Raw genomic sequence first — 25,027 nt, forward strand, 5'->3', positions numbered from 1 at the left:
AACCTGCATCTGTCTGGAGCGGGAGAATCATGGCGACTCCCTAAGCTTCTTTCTCCCAGAATTCTCTTCTGTTTTCTCCACCCACCTAAGGGTGGGCCTATCAAGGGGCCTAGGCAGTTTCTTTATTAATAAGAAATCACTCCCACATCAATGCATCTTGGGTTTTTTATCTGGAAATACCAGCTCTCACTCCAGACCTGGGGAACTGTTCTGATTCCGTGCTGACAGGATTGGAGACAATACAAGTCAGCGGGCAGTTGGAGTGCAAGCTAACTGTGTGCGTGCAGCTTACGGCAGACAGCCCTGTTTCTGTAAATAGGCTTTGTTAAGTTTTGAACAGTATTGTTGTTCTTGAGAATGTGTGCCTATGTTGATCACCTTTTGACTTTGAAAATACAGGATGTACCTGGCTCAGTATTTGGCCAAGTTAGCAAAACAATAGGCATTGTTCTTGTTTTAAAAGGTGTTTAGATGTAAAAGATGGGGGGAAAACATATTTGACATATTTGTTTTTGCAGGAGGTTGACTGCTGGAGGAAGGGAAAAACATGTTAGTTAGTATGGAAAAACATGCTTGTTTTTTGAAGTATAAAGATGGCTGGAGCTACTTGGAGCTGGCCATCTGTGTGGAACTCATCTGGTGGTCAGTCATTACCTCATTTCTTCCCACCCACGCCCCTTCCCTGTCTTGGGATTTGAACTCTGGCTGCGGCAGGACCATGGTATCCCACCATGTCTGGTGGCTGGGGCGCTTAGGGACAGAGATGGGTTTTTTTACCACTTGACACACTACACTCATCTGCTGACACACAAACTGTGTCCAAGCAGTGTTTGCTGATTAACAAACACACGTTGGATGGTTTAGTTTCTGAGAGGAAAAATTAAAAACAAAACAAAAAGAAACAAACAGAACGGATCCGGGGTCTTAAAGGGGTAGGATCTTAGAGTGCCCTGTTCCACAGACTGCATAAGATGGAGGGGGCTGGCTGGAGGGGCTGGAGGGGCTGGAGAGATAGGCAAAGGGCCTGCAGGTGGCTCTCACCTCCACCACGAAGAGCAGGTGCTCGTTGCTGTCCCAGAGGAGAGTCAGGATGATACCTATGAAGTCCCTGCAACCCAAACAAAGCACATCTCTGAGGTGCTTCTTACAGATGTAGCAACACAGACAGGGCCAAGCAATGGAGAGTTCGGAGTGTTCTTCTCTGACCCTATCCTAGTAATTACTCATTACTGCCCCAGGACCTTGCCCTTTGAACATCCCAATTAAGGAAGGAAGGAAGGAAGGAAGGAAGGAAGGAAGGAAGGAAGGAAGGAAGGAAGGAAGGAAGGAAGGAAAAAAAATGGAGCTTCTTGGTCCCATTTGTCCCCTTTTCTTCATCTGATCCTAGCTCTGTACCTATTCTCGATTGCCTGATTCTAATACTCTCTGCTCCTTTCTGCTCCTCTGGGGCACCCTAATCAGTGGGTTGGGGATTGATTGGTTTGTCTGGCTAATTAATCTCTGTCTCTCCCAGCAGACTGTAAAGTCTACCAAGTACTTAAAATACTGACTGGGAGACTATTAGACGGATGTGTCTCTGGTTCCTGAATTTCCTGCGTGAGCTCAGGATAAACAGAAGGCCATAGTCCACAAAAAAGAAACTTCACTGCACTGAATCAGAAATAGCTAATGGGCCACTAACGAGGGACTTTGCACAGTAGCTAAGCGAGTATTTTCTTCTCGCTTCCATGAACATGGACGCATTCTCCCCTTGGTGCCTCCTCCATGGAGCTCTAGATCACACACAATCCACAGTCCCCATTTATGAGCGCCTATCTGCGCAAATCCACATGGTGGTAGCATTTTAATATGCCAGAGCGTTAACTCTGAAGTTCAGCAGGGGGTGCTTGTGGTCTCTGCATCAGTTGGCCCCTGAACTCTTTGAAAAAATAATGAGCTGGTCAGGCCAGTCCTGCACCTATAATCCCAGTAGGAGGTCAAGGTAGGGTGAGGAAGAGTTCAAGGTTGTCCTTGGCTACCTTTGAGCTCCAGGTCAGCCTGGACTACTGAAATCTTGTCTAAAACAATAACAATAAAAATGATTAGTTACGAATAAGTCAAAGGTAAAGAGATGGCTCAGGGGTAAAATTGATTGCCAAGCAGGTTTGAGACCTGAGTTTGATCCCAGGATCCATGTTAAAAAAAAACAAACAAAAAAACAGATGAAGTGGTGTCTGTAATCCCAGCACTCCTCCCGCGAGAAGGGAGAGACTGGAGAGTCGCCCTGAAATTAGCATGTGATACAGCAGAAACAAGAAGAGTGGCTGGCCCTGCCTAACACAGCAGGAGAGAACCAACTCCTGAAAGTTGTTTTCTGACCGCGCGCACGCATACACACACACACACACACACACACACACACACAAGTAGCATGCGCACACCCTCATTCACTCTCTCTCATAAAGATAATGAAACTAAGTTTAAACATAGTGAGCCAAAGAGTAAGCCCTCTAGAGGGCGCTGTACTGCGGAGCTTTACGTCCAGCTGACACAAGCTCAAGTCACCTGAGAGGAGGGAGTCTTAACTGAGAAAACTGCCTCTAGACTTTCCAGCTACAGGCAGGCCTGTAAAGCATTTTCCTAATTAGTGATTGACGGAGGAGGGCCCAGGGTTCTATAAGAAAGCAGGCTGGTCAAGCCACTGGGAGCAAGCTAGTAAGCAGCACCCCTCTGTGGCCAGAGGTAAGAGTCCCGGGGTGTGTGTGTCAAAGTTTGCTAAGAAGAGTGGGGGGGGGGCCTCAGTGAGAGGGTGGGGCTCTCCTCTGGGGCTTGGTGTTCTCCAAGGGCTTCTGACATCTTCAACTTGAGATTCTGCTGATTTGCTCAAGAAGAAGCTATACTAAAGTAACCTAGCTTCTGCTTTAATCACTAAAGTGCCAATAAAGAAGATGCAGTGGGGTGGGAAAACTGCAAACAGTCAAACAAAAAAACAAGCAAATCCCTCAAACCTCAAAAGTATCTTGTCATCATGAAATACTGAGTTTGGAAAATGTGAACTTTTGGTGAAAATGTTTCTCAACAAATACATGTATTAAGCTAAGACAAACTGATCTTGTGTGTAAGTTAACCCTTCCTGCTTCTCCACTGTTCTCACAACGGAAAGGGTCCTCACAGAGGGAAAGGGTTCTCACAGAGGGGAAGGGTTCCATAACTGGAAACAATGTGTCAGTACTTACTCAGTCTGAGGAGGAGGCCTGTCCCCAAGCACCTGGTACTTCTTGTCAACTCGGATGATCTTGGTATGTCGTGTCATGCTGTCAGACAGAAGAAGGTCAGTATTTTGTAGTGTGCACGTGTGTGTGTGTGTGTGTGTGTGTGTGTGTGTGTGGGTGGGTGGGTGGGTGTGGGGGGATGGTTCTGTACCCATTGGGCCTTGCCTGGGATGCCTGAGAACCTGCGATGCCTATAGGGCAAGATGACTGGATTTTAGAATAGCTCTACAGGATGCTTCCCTGTTCTTCAATGTTTCTGACAAAAAACCTTAACTTTGGGTTTATTGCTGAGTCCCAGCCAAGGTCAGGTAGAGGGCAAGTGGCAGAGGTGGTCAGGTTTAGAAGATAACATCCTCCCTTTCCCATGAAGACTCGAGGAGAGCCGTTGGGGTCCGTAGATAATCAGACAACACTTCTAGTTAGCTGTGAACTCAGTTACACAAGGCATAATTAACACACACAAAACTTATGAGACCCAAGGCTTGGCAAAGACCGAAGTTGGCTCAGCCATTTGACTTCTGACATTTGCTTTCTCTAAAATATGCGGGTTAGAGCTAGTGGCCAGAGGCTCATGTGTGATGGGTGACCTCTTCAGAGCTTAGCAGGTGATCATGGACTTAGACACCATGCCCTAGTCCTCCTGTACCTGTGAAGTTGTTCCAGGAAACCCACCAGCTGCTGTGCTCAGTCTGCCCCCTTTCTAGTGCTGCCCCCTTTGTGGGGAGATTGAAGAGCAGGGATCAACCTGTCATCCTAGTGACAGTCACCCAGATACTTCTCCAGGTACAAGCATGTTGGAGCTGTGATCCACAGCTAAGGATGAACTCAGGCCTGAATAAGCCAGTGTTAGCAATGCTCCCCACCGCCTTCCCACACGGTTCCTGAACCTGAGTGCAAGTGGGACCCGAGACCAGAGTCTGAGCAAAAGACAGGCCACCTGGGGACAAGTGGGCCGGGGGCATCTGTGAAGGGGACATTTGAGATGGCCTTGCCTCCTCACCTCCCTGCTGAGGTGGCACTGGAGCTGGCCAAGGCCTTCTTCAAAGACTTGTCTCCCTGGTACCGTTTCTTCAAGGCTTTGGGTGACAAGTGTCCAAGACAAGAGCAGAGAAGAAGAGGTGACAATGGGTGGAGTTGCCACTAATGCCCCCATGACTACCTTCACTGAGACCCACAGGCCTGTGCTTCTACCTGTGTGGGAGCGATCCTTATCACACGCGCTTGCCAATTTTGTCTGAGGGATTCTGAAACCAAAGGGAAGGAAGTGAACTTTTCCAAGGTGACCATGACAACAGACCAGGCTAAATCCTGGGTAACATCCTAAATCTCACAATGAGCTCAGGAATTTGGGTGAGTAACTGAGGTTTAAGAGGGGAAGCCTCTTGGGCTGAGGTCATAGGCTCCTGGAGTAGCCCTCCCATGGTGCTCCAGGGAGGAGGGCCCCAGAGCCACAGTGGAAGGCACTCACTGAAGGATCTTCTTGACCACATCCACAGCAGGGTCTTCGATCATGGGCCTCCCCATGCGGGTTGGCTGGGCAAAGGACTCAGGGGTGACAGGGCCCACCTTGGCTTCCTCCTCAAGGTCTTCTGAAGACTCATGGATGTCACTCTCCACTTCCATTTCAGTGAGGATGGTGTCCTGCCATTCAGAGAGAAATTCTGAGTAGAGGGGCCACATTTTAAGGGGGCAGCAGCTACTGTCCACTGCCATCTTATCCAAGTGATGACTGGAGGCAAGCTGCCTGGTTCTCAGTGCTCATCTGCCCTAACAGTGGCTGTGCTCCTATTCCCTCAGGGGGTCGATTGATCATCATTCATTCATGCCAGACTTTAGGAAGGTTTCCCAAGGCCTGTTCTCCACATGGCCCTGTCTGAATTCTGGGGACATGTAGAGAGTCTGTAGAGGGTCCCTGACCTCTTGAAGCTTGCAGTCTAGGTTAAGACAGACAGACATTCAATGCATACACATACACAACACACACACGTACACACACATATGTGTGGTCAGAATTAGGACCAGTCCTATGAAGGAAAAGTTCCAGCATATTCTGTGAGCATGAAGTGAAACCTGCAGCATCAACCATGATATTCCCAACTGGTGTCTTGACCCCATGGGATGAAGGAATAAATGAAGACAAGACTAAGAGTGACCAATTGCCTGGGAGAAAGGGCAGTAAAGAGGCCCACAGAGTAATCAGTCTGGTTGTTCCATTATTTATTATGAGTCCCCTCTCCCGTCAGGCCTTTGAAAGGGCACAAGCTAGAACCCTGGAGCCTCTGTATTGCCATGAGCAGTGTAGGGAATGGATGTGTGTGTGGGGGGGGGTTACCTAGCTGCACAGAAGGGAAAGACTCCCTTTGGAAGGAAGAGTAGCCAAACTCTGGCAGCTGAGTGGTTGATGTGGGATTCCCCTCTGTATGCTGTGAATATGTTTTATTACCATTGGTTAATAAAGAAGACGCTTTGGCCTATGGCAGGGCAGAAAATAGCAAGGTGGGAAATCCACGCAGAGATAGAGGAGGAAAGAAGGCAGAGTCAGGCAGACACCATGTAGCTGCCCAAGAAGCAAGAGGTAACAAACCACGAGCCTCGTGGTAAAATATTTTCTAAAAATAGAAATTGGTTAATTTTAGATGTAAGAGTTAATTAATAAGAAACCTGAGCTAATAGGCCAAAGAGTGTGTAATTAATATTAAGCCTCAGAGGGCTGGAGAGATGGCTCATAGGTTAAGAGCATTGCCTGCTCTTCCAAAGATCCTGAGTTCAATTCCCAGCAACGACATGGTGGCTCACAACCATCTATAATGGGGTCTGGTGCCCTCTTCTGGCCTGCAGGCATACACACAGACAGAATGTTGTATACATAATAAATAAATAAATATTTAAAAAAATATTAAGCCTCAGAATGGTTATTTCATAAATGGCTGCAGGAACTGGTGAGCCGGACCTGGTGGGTGGAGAGAAACTGGTCCAGGGGAGCAGCAGAATGGAGGGTATTTGTAGCTGCAAGCGGCAGCCGCCCACTCATGCAGCAATTGGCTCTGGAATTCCTTGGGAGTGACTGAGAAGCTCATGAGTAAAGTCTGATGTGGGAATGGGGAAAGGGGCAGTCATGCAGGCTCTGCCCATGCCAGTACTCAATCTCTGGCAGATGGCCCCTTAACCAGAGACCTTATCTCAAGGTCAGTAGATTCATGGGGAAGTAGGAGATACAACAGGGTCAGTAGTCCCACCTAGATCAGAAGGCAAGAGATGCCTTTAACTGGGAGAGAGGGATGAAGGATACTGATGACAGATCATGGAGGCTTCCCTGTGACTGACTGGCTGAAGGGTTTGACTTTGACACTGAAGGCAGGAAAATGACAAAGTTATTTGGGCCTTTGCTGCTGTAGAGGGACTGGGCATCGAGTGTGTGAGAGGATTTAGTAGCTAGAGGAAGAGAGATGGGGGTCTTGTTGGAGATGGAGGATGTGGCTGCTCATGGCAGATGGGAGGCGGAGGATGAGGTGGATAGATGTGGCTGAGGCCACATGCACTGGCTAACTTGAGAATCTTGGGAGATAGCAGTAATACCAAAGATGTGAGGAGTCTCCTAAAAGACAAGTGTAAGGAGCCAGGACACAGGGGACCTCAGCTGAGATCTGACTCCACAGTGAGTCCTCCTTCCCTAACCAGATGTGATGAAGCCTGGGCATTTCCTCTTCCGCTGACTAGATCTCTTGGTGTCTCTTGGGAGCCCGGACTACAACTTCCCTACCCTTTCCCTGATCTCTCTGTGCTTCTTACCGTGAAGACCTCCTGGGTAATGGACACCACATCCAGGCTGCAGTTGAGGTACTTAATCCTCTGGCTCAGTTTTTCCTTCCAGGATCGGACAAAGGCAAGGAGGTCATCTGTGTTCACCATCTAATGGGAACAGAGAGAGAGGGAGCGCCCAGAAAACAGGCAGGGTCACCAGAAGTGCAGGGACAGGAGCTTATCCAGGAAGGACAACATTAGGTTCTTCCAAGTCCCCTCTCTTATAGGAAATGGTCCTAGAGGAATATGTGCGTCAGGGGGTCACTGGCTAGCTCTCTTGGGCAGCTGTCCTCAGGTGGCAAATCCTTCACTGATGTGGGGATACTGTTCCTAGTCTTGTAGGTTCAGCTATAGACAAGTGACTCAAAACTGCCTGACTTGGTTTCTTCATCTATAAGATGGGGATATGGACACCCCAAGTCTCTCCTCTAACTCTAAAATTATGTTTAAAGAGTACATTTGGTCCAGTTGTCAGGATGGACTTGCCCGTCTCTAGGCACTCCCCTCAGCAGCACCCTACAGGCCCAGGCATGCACCCTCGACCATCTTTATCACCACTATGCATCCAAGACTTTACCATTGTCTCCTTATCACTGTTATGAGATTATAAACTAGGCTCCTCCATCAACACGGGAATGGGACACCCAGCTCACACTCCCCCCACCTAGTCGGGAGGCTGGGCAAGTCTCCTGACATCCACCCAATATGAAAGAACCAGTGGAGCTTGGAAGAGAAAGAAATGAATCTAAATGCCGCTCCTCTGGACGGTTAGGGCTAGTCTGTCCCTTGACACCAGGAAAGGGAGGCCAGAAAAGTGATGGACAAAATGTATGGACCACCTTCTATCTACACAACCTCTCTTCAGCGTGATTTACTCAACGGGTATATAGGAAAGTCTGTGAAGGCAAATAATGGGACTGAGGGTGGTCTCTGTCTCCAGAGGGACATTCATTCTGTACATGATGTCCTGTGGGAACTTTTCTCCAGAATCATGTGCCATAACCATACAAAAATTTGCAAAGATAGAAAAAAGTAAATGTCCTCTTGGGGGCCACATTGATGGGACACAGCCAGGGGTGGCATGAGAGAAATGGGGCAGGAAGCATTTTTCTCAGACTCGCAGGCCAAGTACACAGCTCCGGAGATACCTCGTGAGACCAGGGCACATATGAACCAGGGTGCAGAAAGGCACTCATGACCAAAAACCAAGTATGCACACACCCAGAGACCTGTTCTGCTTGCCTTGGGGGAGACAGAGACACTCATCAACACGGTCCTGCTGATCTCTGTGGCAATTCCAACTTTTCACAGGTTAGACATGAAAAATCAGTTTATGTCTGTGATGAAGAGGAGCACAGAGTTCCTGCTTCTCTCGCCTGAACTGATGGCTTGCAGAGGGAAGTAGGGTCCCCAAATCCAGTCTCTGGCCCTTACCCTCACTAACCGTTGCATGCTCACTGGAGGCTGTTGTGTGTGTGTGTATGGGGGGGGATTAATTGTTTTTTTTTTTTCCTGCCTTCCATTAACACAAAAGTTGGCCGGCAAGGCTCAGAGACACCCCACCCGTCCTGTGCTGGAGAACTCTGGTACCCAGATGCAGGTCTACACCAACTTTGCCATTCTTGATGGAGCGCACTCAGATTCTGTGATACACTCACGCCCTTGTCTCCCCGGTGGTCTCTACAGGTTTGTATCTTGTGTTGAAGCTGTTCCAGGGAAGAATTCAATCCTTCTGATTGTGAATTGGACTTTGCCACCTAGAAAACCAGGAGTTTTGAGATTCTGTTTTTGGAATAGATATCAAGAACAGGCAACTGTTCTTCAAGATACACAAGAAATTGATTAAACACTGAAAAAAAATATAGTGAGAGAGTATATAGTCATATTGGAAAGTAGATCAATACAAGTTTAAAAGATTTGTTTCTGTATTAAATAGGTCTGGATTAAGTGAAACTGGTGCTACAGAGTGTGGTTAAGTATGCAAGACCCACCAGGAGGCATACAGAGCTTTGGAACACCGACACTCTGTCACAGAGTTCCAGTTTTCAGGACACCCGAGGACACAGGCAGTGTCCTGGACAAGGGTGCTTCTCACAGTCCTGGACAGGCATCATGCCGAAAGAGGACTCAAAAACAAAAACAAAAACACCCTGACAACCCAGCAATGACAGGGAGGCTGCTCAAAGGGTAATCTTTAAAGAGTATGCGAAGGTCTGGAGAAATGGCTCAGTGGCTGAGTGCTTGCTCTGCTGCCTAAAGGAAGTGAGTTTGAATCCTCTGTACTCACACAGAAAGCCGGACATAGCCATTTGTGCTTGAGACCTCAGAATGGGGAGCTGGCTCAGGAGAGTGTTCTGGCCAGCCAGTCTTGTTAACCCTATCTCCTCCCAGATTTTCTCCTACCCTGTTAGCACCCCAACTTCATGCCCTCTTTTTGTTTTATTATTATTTAATAATCCATCATCTCCCATTTTTATTGTCCATACAGGGTCTCTCATTGACCTGGAGCTCATCAGGTAGGCTAGCCTGACCAGTCAGCAGGCTCCGGACATCTGCCTGTCTCTCCTCCCCAGCACTGGAACTGCCAGCATGTAGACCATGCCCAGCTTTTTAGACGTGGGTTCTGGGGACTGACCTCAGGTCCTACTGTGAGGCAAGCACTTTAAGGACTAAGCTGTCCCCCCAGCCATCGCCTCAGTTTCCCTATGTCTAAAATGGATACAAAAGCAATCCATCCAGTTATTATACGGACAAACAATGCTAAACCAAACCAGTTGGTGATTATGGAGCACAGTAACTCAGTAACTGGGTGGGGCTGCTAAGAGTTATTGGTCTTCCTGGCTGAAGCACCCCAGGACAGACCCCAGGCTGCAGGTGAGTGTGATGGATGTCCACTAGACGAAGGGACACTAGATGTCTGCTGACCTACCTGACACTTGATGTTCACTTGCAGGTTTGTCATCAGCCGTTGGATTTTCTCTACGAAAATCAGGTCTGAAGACAGGTTATGGAATTTACTCTCAAATTTGTTGATGACATCATTGGCCTAGAAGGAAAGATGAGAAGGAAATCAGGGTGAACTTGATCTGGAACACCAGACCTTGGGAGGATGGGGAAGCCTTAATATGGCTGGGGCCCAGGTGTAGCCATTGTTCAGAAGTGACAGCCTCTGGCAGACAGTCCCGGAGGCTGTCTGGGAGGAGGACAGGGAGCCCCCACCTGGTCCAAGTACTCCGTCTCCATTTTCTCCATGTGAATCATGATTAAACTTTCGACGAACTCAATCCGGGTAGCCTCCTTCTCCAAGCGCTGGCACAATAGTTGGATTTCTTCAGGGGAAAAGTTGCCCCCCTCTGAGAACAATCTGAAGAACAATGGAGGAGAAGCAAAGGCCACCAGTCACACTGAACAATTCCTGCACGTCCCAAGGCAGGCACTGGGAAAATAGATGCAGGTTATGCAGAGGCAGGGGCAGTGGGATGGCCAGTTTGCTAGTGCATCAGGTTGGGTTCTCTGACAGATCAGCTGAAACAAATGAAATGCTGCACAAACTCCAGAAAGGCAAGATAAACATGCAGCTCAGGGGTAGCATGCATGCTTGTCTAACAGGCAGGAGGCTCAGGGTTCAATTCCCAACACCACTGAGTGACTGACTGACTGAACGAATAATAAAGAAGTCCATCTATGTTGGTAGAGGCTGTTTGTTTGTTCTTGGCCATCCAGCCTCCTGAAATAATCACCTAGAAACTATATTATTTGAATCACTACTTGGCCAATCACTTAAGCATATTACTAGCTAGCTCTTACATCAAGAATTAACCCATTTCCATTATTTTATACTTTACCACGAGACTCGTGGCAACAAGGTTCCAGCTGGCAGCTCACGCCTTTCCTCTCTTGCAGCTACATGGCATCTGTCTGACTCCGCCTTCTTTCTCCCAGCATTCAGTTTAGTTTTCCCTGCCTAGCCCTATTCTACCTGTCACAGGCCAAAACAGCTTCTTTGTCCATTAACCAATTAAAGCAACACATGAACAGAAAGATTTCCCACATCACACCTAAGAATGAGAAGTCTGCAATCTCTTGAGGAAGTGAAACTAAAGGGCCCTTTTGGGATGTGGGTAGTACCAACGCTGACTTTGACCTGGAGACTTTGATGCTGAGCCTCCGTGACTGCATGGGGGAAGGGCCAGCATGGAACTGGAACCTCAGGGTGGCACTTTCAGTGTAAGATTGAGTGACACATGAACCTCACCAGGTTCTAGGATACTGAGACCCCAGGGCAAGGAGGAAAGAAAGTTCTTTCTAATCTGAGATTTTGTTAACTGAATATGTGTTCTCCGGAATGACAAAATGAAATAGAGCCTCAAGCAGAGAATTTCAACTGGTCCCGAGTAGGTATTGCCCCAAGTGGTCCAGTAAAAACAAATACCGACTCTCTGAAGGAATGCCGCGTGAGTCCAGCCCTCAAAGAGAGACATTGGAGATAAAATCCAAGAGAAACAAGTGACTTCTGGTGAAAAGAAAAGTCACAAGCAAGTAAGACACCATAAATTAAAGCCAAAAGACACCAGAGAGCAGAACACAGAGATGCTACAATCATCTGACACAAATTACAAAATAGCCAAATGTAAGATGGAGGGAGTCGGACATACAGAATTAAAGGTAAAAAGTCACAAGCAAAATGTAGATTGATATAAATTGGCTAACAAGTTATAAGAGCTATTGGGACAAGCCTAAGCTAAGGCCGAGCTTTCATAATTAATAAGAAATCTCCCTGTTATTTGGGAGCTGGTGGCTAACAACAAAGCTTGCTACAATACGGCATGCACATACGTGATACACATAATACACGCAGACAAAACACTCCTATGCATTAAAAAATGGATAAAGTATAGCTTGTTACAAATGTAAAATGCTAACTCTGGTATTATATTCAGGCAGGAATGAGCAAAGATGGTGGGAAAAGGCAAAGGGAAAGAGGGTCAGTGAGCAGACAGAAAAACACCATCATTAGTTTGGGGGGAGGCAAACTAAAACCATCCTCTGACACTGTCTCCCATTCACTGCAATTTAGAAAGAAATTCATAGTAAGTAATGGGAGGATTCAGGGAAACCAGAACTCCTACACCTGGCTAGTGGGAACGCAAGATGGAAGTTACTTTTGAAAACAGAATCTAAAAATGACTCCTCAACAGAAAAAGGACAGGACCACCACGTGACAGAGCTGTTCCCTGTCTGGAAACAGACAGGACCCAAGCAGGTATCTGCGATGTCCCTTGTGCCACCGTCACAAATCGCCCAAAGGTAAACAGCCACATACCCATCAATAGGCAGGTGGAAAAATAAACTGTGGCGTGCAACCCAGCACAAAGGAGCATCGCTCAGCCTTAAAAGGGAAGAAAGTGTGGATGCAGATGAACCGGTCTCTGCGAGGGTGCAAGCCAATGGAATGCACCAGTGAGGGCCAAATGCACGGCCCCCTCCACAGGCAGTGCCTGGGACAGCTAACTTCTCTTTTCTTTATTCTCTGAGAGTTCCTTACCTGTATATAATGAATGAATCCCAATTCTGTTAACCCCCACGGCCCCCTCTCGTCCCTCCTCACCCTCCTTTTCTTCAACAAGCCTTGCTCCTACTGTCTTAGCTAGTGCATATGCGTGACCCACTGGGTTTAATCAGGTTTGCTTGTATGAACGTGGAGGTGCAGGGGCTCCAGGGAGTTTACTTACAGAAACATGGGTAACTCATCAGTGGCTACTTCACTGAAGAAGGGGACACCTTTCCCCTAGAAACCACCGACTGCCAGTGGTCCCCATGGAAGGGGCCTCACGAGTCCATCCCCCTTCCGGGATGAAATGTCCAATGGGCCCAGTCTTGTGCAGGTCTTTTGTGGGGGGGGGGTAGCCTCAACTCAGTGAGTTCATGGGTACAACGGTCATGTCATGCCCAGAACATGTGTCTTTAGTATCACCACTCTCCACCCAAAGCTTCCATTCCGTCTGTAATGTTTTCTGAGATTTGGGGGAGGTGATTATAGACGATCCCTTGAGGACCGAGTGTGAAACAGTAAATTTCATAGAGATCGGAAGTAAAATGGCGACGGCCGGGACACAGGAAGGAGACAGAGGAGCGAATGCTTATGACACAGAGTTTCTGTCTGTGATGATGAAAAATTCTAGTGCCAGTGCCAGTGGACAGCTCTTTGCACCTAATACAACTGGACGCCAGGTCGAAAGATGGAAAAAAGTAAGTCAAAAGAGAAACACGGCTACCTCCCAAGAATAAACTCCGGTGGCTCATAGAGACATAAAACATACATTGGTTCCCACCTGCAGTGCTTGACAAAGTCAATGTTGGTATAGCGGAGTTTTCCCAGACTCTCTTCTAGGTACTGCCGGAAGCTTCTCAGGGACACCTGGATGACATCCACATAGCTAAGCAGCTCCCGGTGCAGTATTTTGGTGAGACTAACCAGCCTGTGGGGACAGGGGCGATGTGGGTGTGGTGAATGACCAGCCTGGGACGCACGAAAGGGCTGGGTGTGCCTGGCAGGAATCCTGGGCATTGCCAGATTCACTGCCCAACTCCTCTGGCCAGGAAAGAAACACTGGGAAGGAGATTAAAAGACAGGCGTGGTGGAACAAGCCTGTACTCCTGGCACTCATGGGGCTGAGTCAGAAGTTCAAGGCTAGCCAGTGTGACAGTGAGCGCAAGGCCTAACTGAACAATTTAGTGAGACAACCCCACCAAATAAAAAGTAAAAAGGCATTGTCAGCAAACTAGCAAAGGAGTCCTAGTCTCTACTGAGTCCTGATTCTCCCGCCAGCAGACCATCTGACTCTCCAGCAGAGGGGCACCCTGACCTGTGCTCTCCTGAACCAAAAGTTACTTCCCTGCCGCAAAGGCCGCCCAAATCGGCTGCCCCTGTGATTGTCTGTTGCAGAGAGAGATACCAGCATGGTGGTCCTTCCTGTCACCTGAATGGGGCCCCTGTCTTCCATTTCTGGGTGGCCTTGCTGGAGCTTCTTGCTCTCTCCAACCGCCCTGCAGATGGCCCTGACCTAAATTTTGGCAGGCGCCTCTGGGTTCATTGGAGATGACCTCCTGCAGGAAGCCCTTCTAGCTGCCCCAACATGGACGTTTCTGAGCACAGCACCTGCATCCTTGCACATGGACTATGTGTATGAACCTCCTCCCTCCAAGGCTATGCACCCGCGGCCTCACACACATCAAATGTTACCCATGGAGTCTGGGTCTGTGGCTTTGGTGAAAAGGGAAGCTGACAAGTGGCCCCCTAAAGCCTTCATCCCCTTCACCAGGCCTGGGAAGGAGACACTCCCACCCCTTACTTTTGGCTCTTAGAGGCGTTCAGGAAGATGTGCTCCATGTCGTAGATCTTGCGGCGGAAGTTTCTGCTCCGCACGGCTTGCTCTTCTTGGAATTGACAGAACATCTGCTTCTCTTTCTTCAGAGTCTCAATGACGCCTGCACAGTGGTTATCCAGCCTCTCCTGGTGGAGCAGGAGCTCAGCTGCAGGAGGGGAAGGAGAGCTGCTACCCTCTGAGGCCATTCCTTCCTTGGAATGGGGCCACCTGTTGCACCTCCTAGGCCAGACCAAGGCAGGAACCACTCGCATCAGGCAAGGACCCTTACCACGCCCCAATTGCCCTCTCCAGGGTGGAACTGGATCTGGACTGGGACTCTGGGGAGACCAAGGAGCAGCCAGACTAGAAAGGGGCTGTGGGCCTGCAGTCCCTGCTGGTGGAGCCCTCTAACTACTGAGAGGGAAAACAAGGGATAACAGAGAGTTCCAGGGAGCAGAGAAAGGATGGAGGTGTTTGGAGAGCATTGAGATATTGGTGGGGGCACCTCTACAAGCACAGAAGTCTTGATCTGTCCCTTTACAACAATGACTAATGCCAGGTGGTGGTGGTGCACGCCTTTAATCACAGCACTTGGGAGGCAGAGGCAGACGGATCTCTGTGAGTTCGAGGCTAGTCTGGTCTACAAGAGCTAGTTAGTACCAGGACAGGACAGACTCCAAAGCCACAGAGAAACCCTGTCTCAAAAATCAAAAAACAAACAAACAAAACCAGCAATAACTAATATGTCCAATAGCCCAAATTATGACTGGGCTCCAAGGTGAGGTAGAATGTAAAAGGGGCAGGTTTCCAGAGCCCCTTCACGGCAAGTAAAGAACCCCACATTTCCTATCTGCCTGTCCTCCTGCCTGGAGTGGTTGACAGAAGGACTGTGGGGAGTGCTGACAAAAACAAACGGTGTCAGCAAACCAGAGACACTCATACACCGTGCTCATTTCATCACTATTCACAGTAGCGAAGACGGCCTCCGTGGACATCAACAGCAACTGGCTTCCTGCACCGTAGTGTATAGTTATAAAAAATTCTACTCAGTCACCAAGGAGAATGGGCAGAGCAGGAGATTGTTAAGCAAGACAAACCAGTCTCTGAAAGCTAAATAGGACGTGTTTTCTCTCTTATGTGTAATCTAGACAGTATATGCATGAACATCTGTCTATTCATATATGTATCTATCGATCATCTATGAATGACATGAAACAAGAAGAGGAATATTTTGAGGATGGAAGGGCCAACAGGAGCATGAATAGGAACAAAAGACAGTAATGGGGGATGAATATGGGCAAAGTACAATGACACACATAGATACATGGATGAGAAAAATGCCATCATGAAACCCATTATTCTGTATCATAATTATTTTTTTTTCTTTTCGTTTTTTCACGACAGGGTTTCTCTGTGTAGCCCTAGCATCCTGGAACTCACTCTGTAGACCAGGCTCGCCTCAAACTCACAGAGATCCGCCTACCTCTGCCTCCCGAACTCTGAGATTAAAGGCGTGTACCTGGCTGATAACTGACTTTTTTTTTTAATTTAAAAACAGTAGGGAGCTGTGACTTCACTGTTGTGGTCTGAGTTTCTGAGCTGAGCATTAGTCTGGGGAGCCAAGGCAGCGAAAGCAGTTGAGCTTCAGGGCAGACCTTTCCATCCCTCGGTGCGTTTATCTCACACTTTTCCCGACAGAACTCAGACTGCAGATCTTCAGGCCTGCCATCCCCTCTGCTCCAGGCCATGGGAGCTTGGGTGGGCTCGTGGGGGGGCTCCAGGAGAGCCTTAAATGGCCACGGATTCAAGTGAAATACCAATAGGGGCCACATAAGAATCTGACCAAAATCGTGTGCCCCTCGCCATTGATGGAGCTTCCTACCGAAAGAAGAAAAGCTTTGTCTTCCCAAGACCGATGCTCAGGTGAAAATAATGGCTCCCACTTGGGGGCGCCATATCTCAGAGCAGCTGCTCATGATTCCTTGTACCACTTCAATACCTTCTCCTGTTGAGGAGGGTAGGCACGGTAGGAGCGACCAGATAATCTATTCAGAGGTGCAGAGCCAGAGCAAGTGAGCCCGAGAATTCTGGTTTCTAAGCAGTGGTCTTGCTGCTAGAGCATCCACCATACAGGTGTGTGCCTGACAGGCGTGTGGAAGACCTGAAGTCCAAGAGCTACGACAGGACAACACTCTTCCTTTTGCCCCTGACACTCTACAAAGGAAGAGAGGCTGGAAGAGAAGGGAGGGGGAACACCCGTAAGGGTGAGACAAGGAGATTCCCACAAGTCTAGGCTGGCTTAAGATGCACGCGCGTGAGGTGCATGTTGAGTTCCAGGCCAACCTACGCTACCAACTGGAGATCTTGGTTCAAGAAGGAAGAGAGGAAAGGAAGGAGAGAGAGAAGGAGAGGGGGAGAGGAGGAAGAAAAGGAGGAGAGGAGGAAGGGAGGAAGATTTTAAAATCGCATGTGATGATTCTGGGCGCTCCTTCCAAGTGTGATGACCACCTAGCATTACATGGGCTAAACTGGGGCAGTTAAAAAGGAAAGAAGGAATGCCTGGGGACAAGGTGGACCTTCCCAGGATGGCTCCAACCTGCTCTGACATTGTGAATATCCTTCTCCACGTGCTCGAGTCTCGGCTTGTGCAGGTGCAGGCGGAGCTCCAGTTCCGAATCCAGCTCATCAACCTTGGCAGCCACAATGAAGCGCGCATTGAGGGCACATTGGTCAAACCACTTCTCCAGGTGTTCAAAAAAGCCAGCTCGAAGCCTGGGGAGAGGTGAGCAAGGGCCAGTCATCTATGGCAGCAATAAGAGATTCATCATACTGAGACCCAAAGTGCTCATTTCTATATTGATATACAAAATGCCACACAAAATATAGAATGCCTTTGGCTTGTATCTGAATGCCACACAAGATATAGAATGCTTTTGGCTTGTATCTGTAGAATTTTATTTTTAAAGAAACATAATGGGCTGGAGAGATGGTTCGGTAGTTAAGAGTACTTGCTGCTGTTGTAGTGTGCCTTGGTTTGGTTCCTAGCACCCAGAAAATAATTAACAGCCATGTATGGGTGACTCCAGTTCTTGGGGTTCTGGTACCCTATTCTGGCCTCCACAGGCACTGTACATACATGATGCATATATACATACATACAGGCAAACACTCATACACATACAGTAAATAAATTTTTCAAAAATAAAAAACTTTAAAGTCATGGATGTACTGGGAATTAGAAGCCAGAAGTTTCTAGACCAGCCCAGACCAAGAGAGCACCCTGGGAAGGGTGCAGGGGTCACACACACCAAGGATATCCATGTCTGTGGAGCATTCTGGGACATTTGCGATTTCCTAGGGTGTGTCTCACCCCTGACCTCCCTCAGTTACCGAAGCTTTGAATCCTCCAGCTAAAGTGAATCTTTAGTTCTGTCAGCGTGTGTGGAAAGTTCAGAGGAAGAGAGCGTGACCGCCACGGTTTCCCACTCACCCTTTCTTAACCTTCACGATGAGTTTGTGGGGAATTGTCACTTGTTCTATGTACTTGGTGCTGAAGGGATCATTGAAGAGCACAGCGTGGTAGGAATGGGGCCGCGTGTGAATCTTTTCTTCATCTTCCACGGACAGGAAGGCAAAGTAAGTGTTTCCACTCGCAGTTGTGAAAAACTCCATTTCTTCGTAGGCAATCTCTTCCAGGCTCTCTTCCTTGCCTTCATCCTATCCAGAGAAGTAGACAGGAAACTCCGCATCAGCTGACGCGTGTGTGCTCCTAACAGCCAACAGGAGCTCCCCCACCTCCTCCTTCCCCACGGCGTGCTTATACTAATTCTTCTTTGCTTACAGAGATGACCCCAAGACTTTTTGCATGCAAGCACTGAATCCCTGAGCTACATTCTCAGTGATTTTAAAATGGAGAAGTTTCACATCTAAATCTCGTTCCCCGTCTCCTTTCAAGCAGCACCACCGTGACTCTGTTGGCTGAGACTGAGTGGTGAAGGCAGGCTTCTCACCACTCGTCATTCGTCCCTATGGCCTCCAATCCTCTTTTCTCAACATGTGTGTGAACATTTGAGTTTGTAATTAAAGAAAAAAAGTCCTATGTACCAGTTCTTCCATAGCAATATAGGAACTGCATCTTTTGCCATTCTGTTACCATAGAATTCTGCATACCACAGAATATGGTTCTCTGCACTTGGATGTGTTTTGAAGACAAGGTTTATGAAAATGAGCTACTTGCCAGCTCTCAAATGGGAGTATCCTAATTGCATTTCCTATTGCTATAAAACATCCTGACAAAAATCAACTCCAGGGAGAATGGGTTTATTGTGGCACAGAGTTCCAGGCTACAGTCTGTGAGAGCAGGGAGTCAAGGGGGCAGGAGGCTGGCGTAGGCAGGAAGCTGGCGCCGTTAGTCACACCGCATCCACAACCAACAACAGAGAGGAATGAAGGTGTGCATGGTCCATCTGCTGCTTGCGCTTGGCTCCATTTCTCCACTCAGACAGTTTAGCATACCCCGCCACAGGGGTGACGCTGCCCACTGTGGACTGGGTCTTCTTAAGTAGAAGAACTTAAGAAAGACATGTTCACAGGCCAACCTGATGTAGAAACATCTCACTGAGACTCTTTCCAGATGATTCTGAGGTTGAATCACATTCACAATGAACTGCCCATCAAGGGGAGCTTTACCTGAATATTTTGTTATATATCTGGTGAACAGGAAGAGAGAAGGGTTGAAGTAGGGGAGGCTGAGGCAATCTACACAATGAACAGGAGGAGAGAGAGAGAGAGAGAGAGAGAGAGAGAGAGAGAGAGAGACCCTGGGGAGGGATGAGAAAAGCCATGTGAAGGATGACTCCAGGATAGGCTGTAGGGGCATGAGAAAAGGAAGGGAAATTTTAAAAAGTATTGCTGTGAGGGAAGAACCAGATCTTTGTGGACCAAATAGAATGGAATAAATACTCTTGTAGCTCTTTATCTGGACCTCTGTAGAGACTGGGCTGTAGGGACCCCAGCTCATCTGAATGACATGCATAAGACGAGGACAGCAGACTTTCTTCATATCCAGCAATGAACCAGTGGCTGGCTTACCTGACCCGTAAAAATGCTGTCTTTATAAAGCTCTATTGTATCTTCATTCATGTCGTCATAGTCCTCTTCCTCTTCGTCGTCCATCTCCTCCTCTTCTTCCTCTTCCTCCCCCTCTTCCTCCTCTTCCTTCTCCTCTTTCATTTCCTCCTCTCCTTCCTTCTCCTCCTCTTTCTGCTCCTCTTCCTTCTCCTCCTCTTCCTCCTCCACTTCTTCTGCCTCTGTCCCCTCCTTCTCTTCTTCAGACTTCATGTTTTCTGGTTCCTGGGAGGTCTCTGAGAAACTCTCTTTCATGCTCCTCATCTCTTCCGTTTCTTGGGTATACTCTTCTTTGGGCTCAGCCATCCCGCCGCTCGGTGGGAACTTGTTGCGCTGGCTCAGTGCCTCTCCGGCCACGACGGGTTCTGATTCTTCACCCGTTCCTTTCATCTCTTCAGCTAGCTTCTCGGAAACCATGTCTTGGCCTATGCTTTCTTCAGCCTTGCGTAGTTCCACTCTTGTCCTTCGTTTTTTCTTCAGTTTCCTGATTTTCTGCATGAAGTGCTTTTCGTGGGTTTCTGTTGGGGAGCAATATTAAAGGATAAGCAGACAGCTACTAGTGTTGCCTGGATTGCCTTCCTCCCACCCACAGAGGTACTGGAGTGATGGCAGGGAGACCCAGGCTCAGGTTATATTACCTGGTTGCCTGAATTTGAAAGTCACTTCCCCAGCCAAATTCTACAAGGAAAAAACACAAGTCACTGTAGGTGCAGCAAAGCCTTTCTTCAGAGCACTGCTTCTAAAGCTTCATGACTCTTTAGGTAAAAAGGCTCTGATGTGGGCCGTGACCAGCATCATTCACTGGGGCAACTGCTAAGGCCTCAGTCCAGGCAAACTTTTTTTCTTAATTCCCAGCAGACTAGCACACCCTCATGGTAAACAGTAGGCAACAGAATCAGGGCTCCTTCTGACACAGTCTCAGAAATGAACTAGAGAAGCAGGGTGGACCGGCTGCACAGGTGCCCAGGAAGGACAGACAGAATGAGCCTGAGGAACACAATCTGGGTGAGTTGGTTTGGATGGGGTGGAGCTGATGAGGAGCATCTGAGGGAAGAGTGGATGGATCTCGACTTAACTCTAACAGAATTATGTGCTGGTGGTTGATATCAGGGATGGAAAAAATCATTATATATATATTATATATATACTTTTCATTTTAAGTTGGATCCTATCAATCATGTGTGAGAGAAAGAGAGAGAAATGGGGGGGTCAACGAGAATAATCTTGGGTGTCAGTCTTCACCTTCCACATCAAGAGAGAGTCTCCTTGAGTGTTCACTGCAGTCTAGGTCAGGCTAGCTGGCTTCTGAGCTCCTGGGGATCCTCCCGTCTCTGACTCCCATCTCCCCACAGAAGCACTGGAGCTACAGGCATGGGCTACTGTGCCTGGGCTTTGTGTGGGTTCTCGGAATTTGAACTAAGATCTTCACACTTGCCCAGCAAGCACTTTGTCTGTGGAGACATCTACCTAGCCCCCAACCCCTTTAAAACCGAGAAGAGAAGATCTTCGTTCAGGGGCATACCATCTGTCCCTGATACCTGTTCAAAGATCTCACGAATGAAGAAGTGTTGGCTGAGGGTGAAGCTGTAGCAGTTGAGTTCTTTCAGGACGAGCCCTGGGTACTCCATCACTTCTTTGGTCAGGAGGATGTGAAAACATTCATACCTGGGAGTGAAGATGGGGAACTCTGTGGGAGAAGCCTCACTAGAGCCATGTCCCAGGCCTCCATCGGGCAGCTAGCATTGCAGAGAGCTGCTGAGTGGCTGTGCTTTGCACAGAAGCTGTCCTTGAGCAACTGCAATTATCTTCCTGATCAGACAAGGAGCACAAGCTCTTTGTCGAGAATCTGGGGAGTTTCCCGTTTGTAATGTGGGCTTGCTTTTCCTGTCCATGGTCCTAACTGTCCTCGAACTTAATCTGCATTGTCCCATCAAAGCCCTCGAACATCACCGGGTTCAGAAATGTTATCTGTTTCTCAGGCAGAGTAAACAAGGTTCAGGAGCTTACTTAGGTACCCAAAGATAAACTCCCAGGTCTGTGTGCAGCAGTCAGGTGGAAGGCGAGTCTATTTCTGTGATTGATCCCAACAGAATCAGCTGTACAAAGACACGGAAGTACAATGCAGTTCACAAAGAACTGTATGAATTCTGTATAAAGAACCCAGGCCAGTGGGGAAAAGCTAATCATGAGATGGCTAACATATGACCAAGTATCCTATAAGTAATTATAGTAGTAAATTCTACATGGTCACTTAGAAACTGAAATAGATCTGTAATTACAGAATAACTGCATTCTATAGCTCATCCGTATTTTTAAAACACTATATTGGTATGTATGCACATAAATGTCCATACTCATACAAAGGCACGGCTGGGTAAGAGTGAGGGGGACATCTCTACTTGCAGAAGTTGACTTCCTGTTCTTTTAACAAAGAGTATATATGTTTACATTTTAAAAGTGGAGCTCAGGTTCTTGGCATTGATGTTTCTCCCTACAAACTTGCCCCAGTTCTCCCTGGGAAATTCTGTGGGCTCCTGAGCAAGGAGCAATGGATTGTTAATGTTCTCCAGTGTGAAGGACAAGGCTTTTATCTGAGCATGTTGATCACAGCTCTGGTCTCCTGCGCTAGCTGGTGTTCCCTTGACTATGAATCGGGCTATCACTTTCTGTCTTCTGCGGTCTGGGCAGCCTACCTGGACTTCATGTTCTTCAGAAAATTCCTGGCCTTTTCCATGTGAGTCTTCAGTGTCTCTTCTTGGCTTTGCTGTCTCAGTTGGTCTAGAAGCTTATCGAGGATATCCTCTTGGGCCTGGCAGCCATTCCCGAGACAAGAGAAGCACAGACGAAATGTTAGCAACATGCAGATCCCACCCACTTCTCCAGAGCTGAGGTTCAGGCCTGTGAGGGGGTCTCTGACCACCCTCGCTCTCTCCAGCACATACTTGCAGGCTCTTCTCTGTCCCTGGTATGTTCTTTTGACCCCATCTACCCCCCCCAAGGACCCAGCTCAGAGAAGTCCCTTCAAGGACACTTCTCTAGTGCCACGGCCATGGTCTTTTATTAGGCTTAACTTCCCAGCAAGGTCTGCGTTCCCCCTATGTGAACAACTGCATATTAAAAATTCAGGAGTTCACTGTGGGGGCAGTGCTCCTGTATATCACATGTAGACCTTGTGAGCTTTATCACATTGCTTTCATCTTTCAACACTATGGGGAAGAAAGAATTCATTCTCTTTGCCCAGCAGTCAGCCATGGCTCATGAAATTATACTTTGATCATCTTATTCATTTTATCTTATTTATTTACTTAATTCTTTCTTTTCTTTTTCTCTCAAGTGTATGTGTGTGCACACGAGTTCATGCAGGCACACAAGCGTGAATGCCTCTGTGTGTGTATGTGTGTTTGTGTGCGTGTTTTCAGGCATCTGCACGTGAAGGTCAGAGGTCAGAGGACAGAGGTCCTCAGAAGCCTCTCCCAACTCTTTGTGGGAACCAGGGATTGAACTCAGGTCATTAGGCTTGCATGCAAGTGTCTCTACCTGTTAAACCACTCCACCAGCCCCACATCATGTTATTTTAACCACCCAGGTTACTCCCCCATTCTGCCAGTCTGTCTTTCTGTCTCTCCTTCTTGCGCACACTCTTAAGGGACAGGCTTGAGTCACAAAACCCATCACAAAGCTCTGCCTAGTTTAAAATTCTTCTTGCTACACCCATCTTCCCCCAAGACCAAGGCAAGCCTGGGTACCTCCATCCACTCACATTTTGTAATTTAAGAGTTTTACATTGAGTCTATTTTCAGTTCATTTTTGTTTATGGTGCTTTTGTTCAGGTTTTTGGGGATTTTTTTGTTTTTGTTTTTTGTTTTTTTTTTATCTGAAAGCTGGCAGCTGCGGTCTGGGTCCAGCTCACATCTCCAGACAGGGCCCTGCAGTCTGGGTCTAGCCCGCATCTCTGACACAGGTCTCTCTCGCCCTCCCCTCTCCACCCCTCCTTCCCACAGTGTGGGTCCAGCCCACATCTCCCACAAGATCCCAAGCTTGGGGCACCTGGTTCTCCTGGTGGTGCTTCTGCCGATGCTGCTCTATCCTCTTCTCCAGCTCCAACTCTTGGGACAACAGAACACTCTGGTGCCCCTCCCACAACCTCACGGCCTCCTGGAAGTACCTGAAGAGGTCCAGGCTCTGCGATTCCGTCTGCTTGTTCAAGACTTCGAAAGAACTCTGCCGCAGCATAACACAGAGGTTACCTGGAGGGCAGGCTAGCCCAGGCCCCAAGGATAGCCTGTCCACAGGGCCCTGTGTCTTCAAACAGAGAAGTTACTACCTGAGCACCATCCCTCAAAGTCAGCTGTAGGCTCTGTGTTGCTTAGTTGTGTGTCACCTTGACACACGCTATAGTCAGCTGGGAAACAAGACTCTCTCTCAGCTGAGATAAGGCCTCCAGAAGATCGGCCCATAGGTAAGTCAGATGGACATTTTCTTGAATAATGATTTATGTGGGCAGGACTAGACCAATGTAGATGGTGCAGCTGAGCGCTGGGCAGGTGGTCTGCACTATATAAGAGAGCAAGCTAAGCTGGCCTTTAGGAGCTGTAAGCAGTGCTTCCCTCGCAGCCTCTGTTCCAGCGCCTGTCTCCAGGTTCCCAACCTGCCTGAGTTTCTGCTCCTTTCTTTCAGTGATGGACTGCAATGTGGAAGTGTAAACAAAATTGACCCTTTGTTCCCTGAGTTGATTTGATTGTGCTGTTTTAGAAATAGAAACCCTAACTAAGACAGGAGCCTGGCCTTCCCTGCATGGGGTGGCAGGACTGGACCCCCTCAGTCTTGGCATCTTTCCCTGGAACAGTCTGTCTCTTAGTATCTGGGTACAATTCCACACCTGCTGTTAAAATCTCACATACGACTTCACCTTTTAAAAGCTGTATGTCAGAGACTGGAAAGATGGCTCAGTGGTTAAGAGCACTTGGCCCTCTTTCAGAAGACCTGGGTTAGGCTCCCAGCAGCCAAATGTTGGCTTGCAACCATTCATAGCTCTTAGTTCTCTGATGCCTTCATACATGCTGCACACACATGCCTTCATACATGCCTGCAGGCAAAGCATTCATACCTGAAATAAAATACATCTAAAACCTTTTGGAAATCCCTACATGTTAGGAGTGGAGAGAGTTCACTGGCAGAGAGCTTTTTTAGCAGACGTGAGGACTTGAGTCTGATGGGCTGCACCACACACAGAAGAAACAAAATGCATGGGTTGTATGCCCTCATCTGGGGCAGAGACTGGTAGACTAGACTGCTGGGTAAATTCGGCCCTCCATCTATTTTTGTTTGAACGTGTGAACTAAGCACAGAGTCTCCAATTTTTGAATGGTGTTAAAACAAATCAATAGTAGCAGGGAAAAAAAATAACATGAAAATGAAACAAACTTCAAATCCTGGCTTCTAATAAAAGTATGGGAACACATCCATACGCTTTGTTTCTCC

At 47.9% G+C, this 25,027-nt stretch overlaps 1 protein-coding gene across 3 annotated transcripts in view; it reads right to left on the minus strand.

Moving 5' to 3' along the window:
• Window positions 1-25,027, minus strand: part of Ccdc180 (coiled-coil domain containing 180) — a 51,545-nt gene that overhangs the window by 10,819 nt on the left and 15,699 nt on the right. For 2 of the 3 annotated variants that reach the window (XR_007594257.1, XM_050155885.1), the window contains exons 13-30: window positions 23,594-23,767; window positions 22,240-22,355; window positions 21,085-21,211; window positions 20,185-20,224; window positions 19,511-20,064; window positions 17,910-18,136; window positions 17,016-17,191; window positions 14,405-14,585; window positions 13,385-13,531; window positions 10,272-10,416; window positions 9,982-10,098; window positions 8,711-8,809; window positions 7,041-7,160; window positions 4,720-4,892; window positions 4,443-4,495; window positions 4,252-4,327; window positions 3,216-3,293; window positions 1,042-1,108 (exon numbers count right to left, since the gene is read on the minus strand). Coding sequence is in view for 2 of the 3 variants with exons in the window: in XM_050155885.1 (XP_050011842.1) it covers window positions 1,042-1,108; window positions 3,216-3,293; window positions 4,252-4,327; window positions 4,443-4,495; window positions 4,720-4,892; window positions 7,041-7,160; window positions 8,711-8,809; window positions 9,982-10,098; window positions 10,272-10,416; window positions 13,385-13,531; window positions 14,405-14,585; window positions 17,016-17,191; window positions 17,910-18,136; window positions 19,511-20,064; window positions 20,185-20,224; window positions 21,085-21,211; window positions 22,240-22,355; window positions 23,594-23,767 (2,670 nt within the window). In the remaining variant the exon portion in view is untranslated. Of the gene's footprint in view, window positions 1-1,041; window positions 1,109-3,215; window positions 3,294-4,251; window positions 4,328-4,442; window positions 4,496-4,719; window positions 4,893-7,040; window positions 7,161-8,615; window positions 8,810-9,981; window positions 10,099-10,271; window positions 10,417-13,384; window positions 13,532-14,404; window positions 14,586-17,015; window positions 17,192-17,909; window positions 18,137-19,510; window positions 20,065-20,184; window positions 20,225-21,084; window positions 21,212-22,239; window positions 22,356-23,593; window positions 23,768-25,027 lie in introns of those variants that run through there. The other variant, XM_050155886.1, reaches the window with a different exon arrangement.

The sequence above is a fragment of the Alexandromys fortis genome, unplaced genomic scaffold (assembly GCF_014885135.2).
Source record: "Alexandromys fortis isolate MF-2015 unplaced genomic scaffold, M_Fortis_MF-2015_v1.1 scaffold_92, whole genome shotgun sequence".
Taxonomy (NCBI): domain Eukaryota; kingdom Metazoa; phylum Chordata; class Mammalia; order Rodentia; family Cricetidae; genus Alexandromys; species Alexandromys fortis.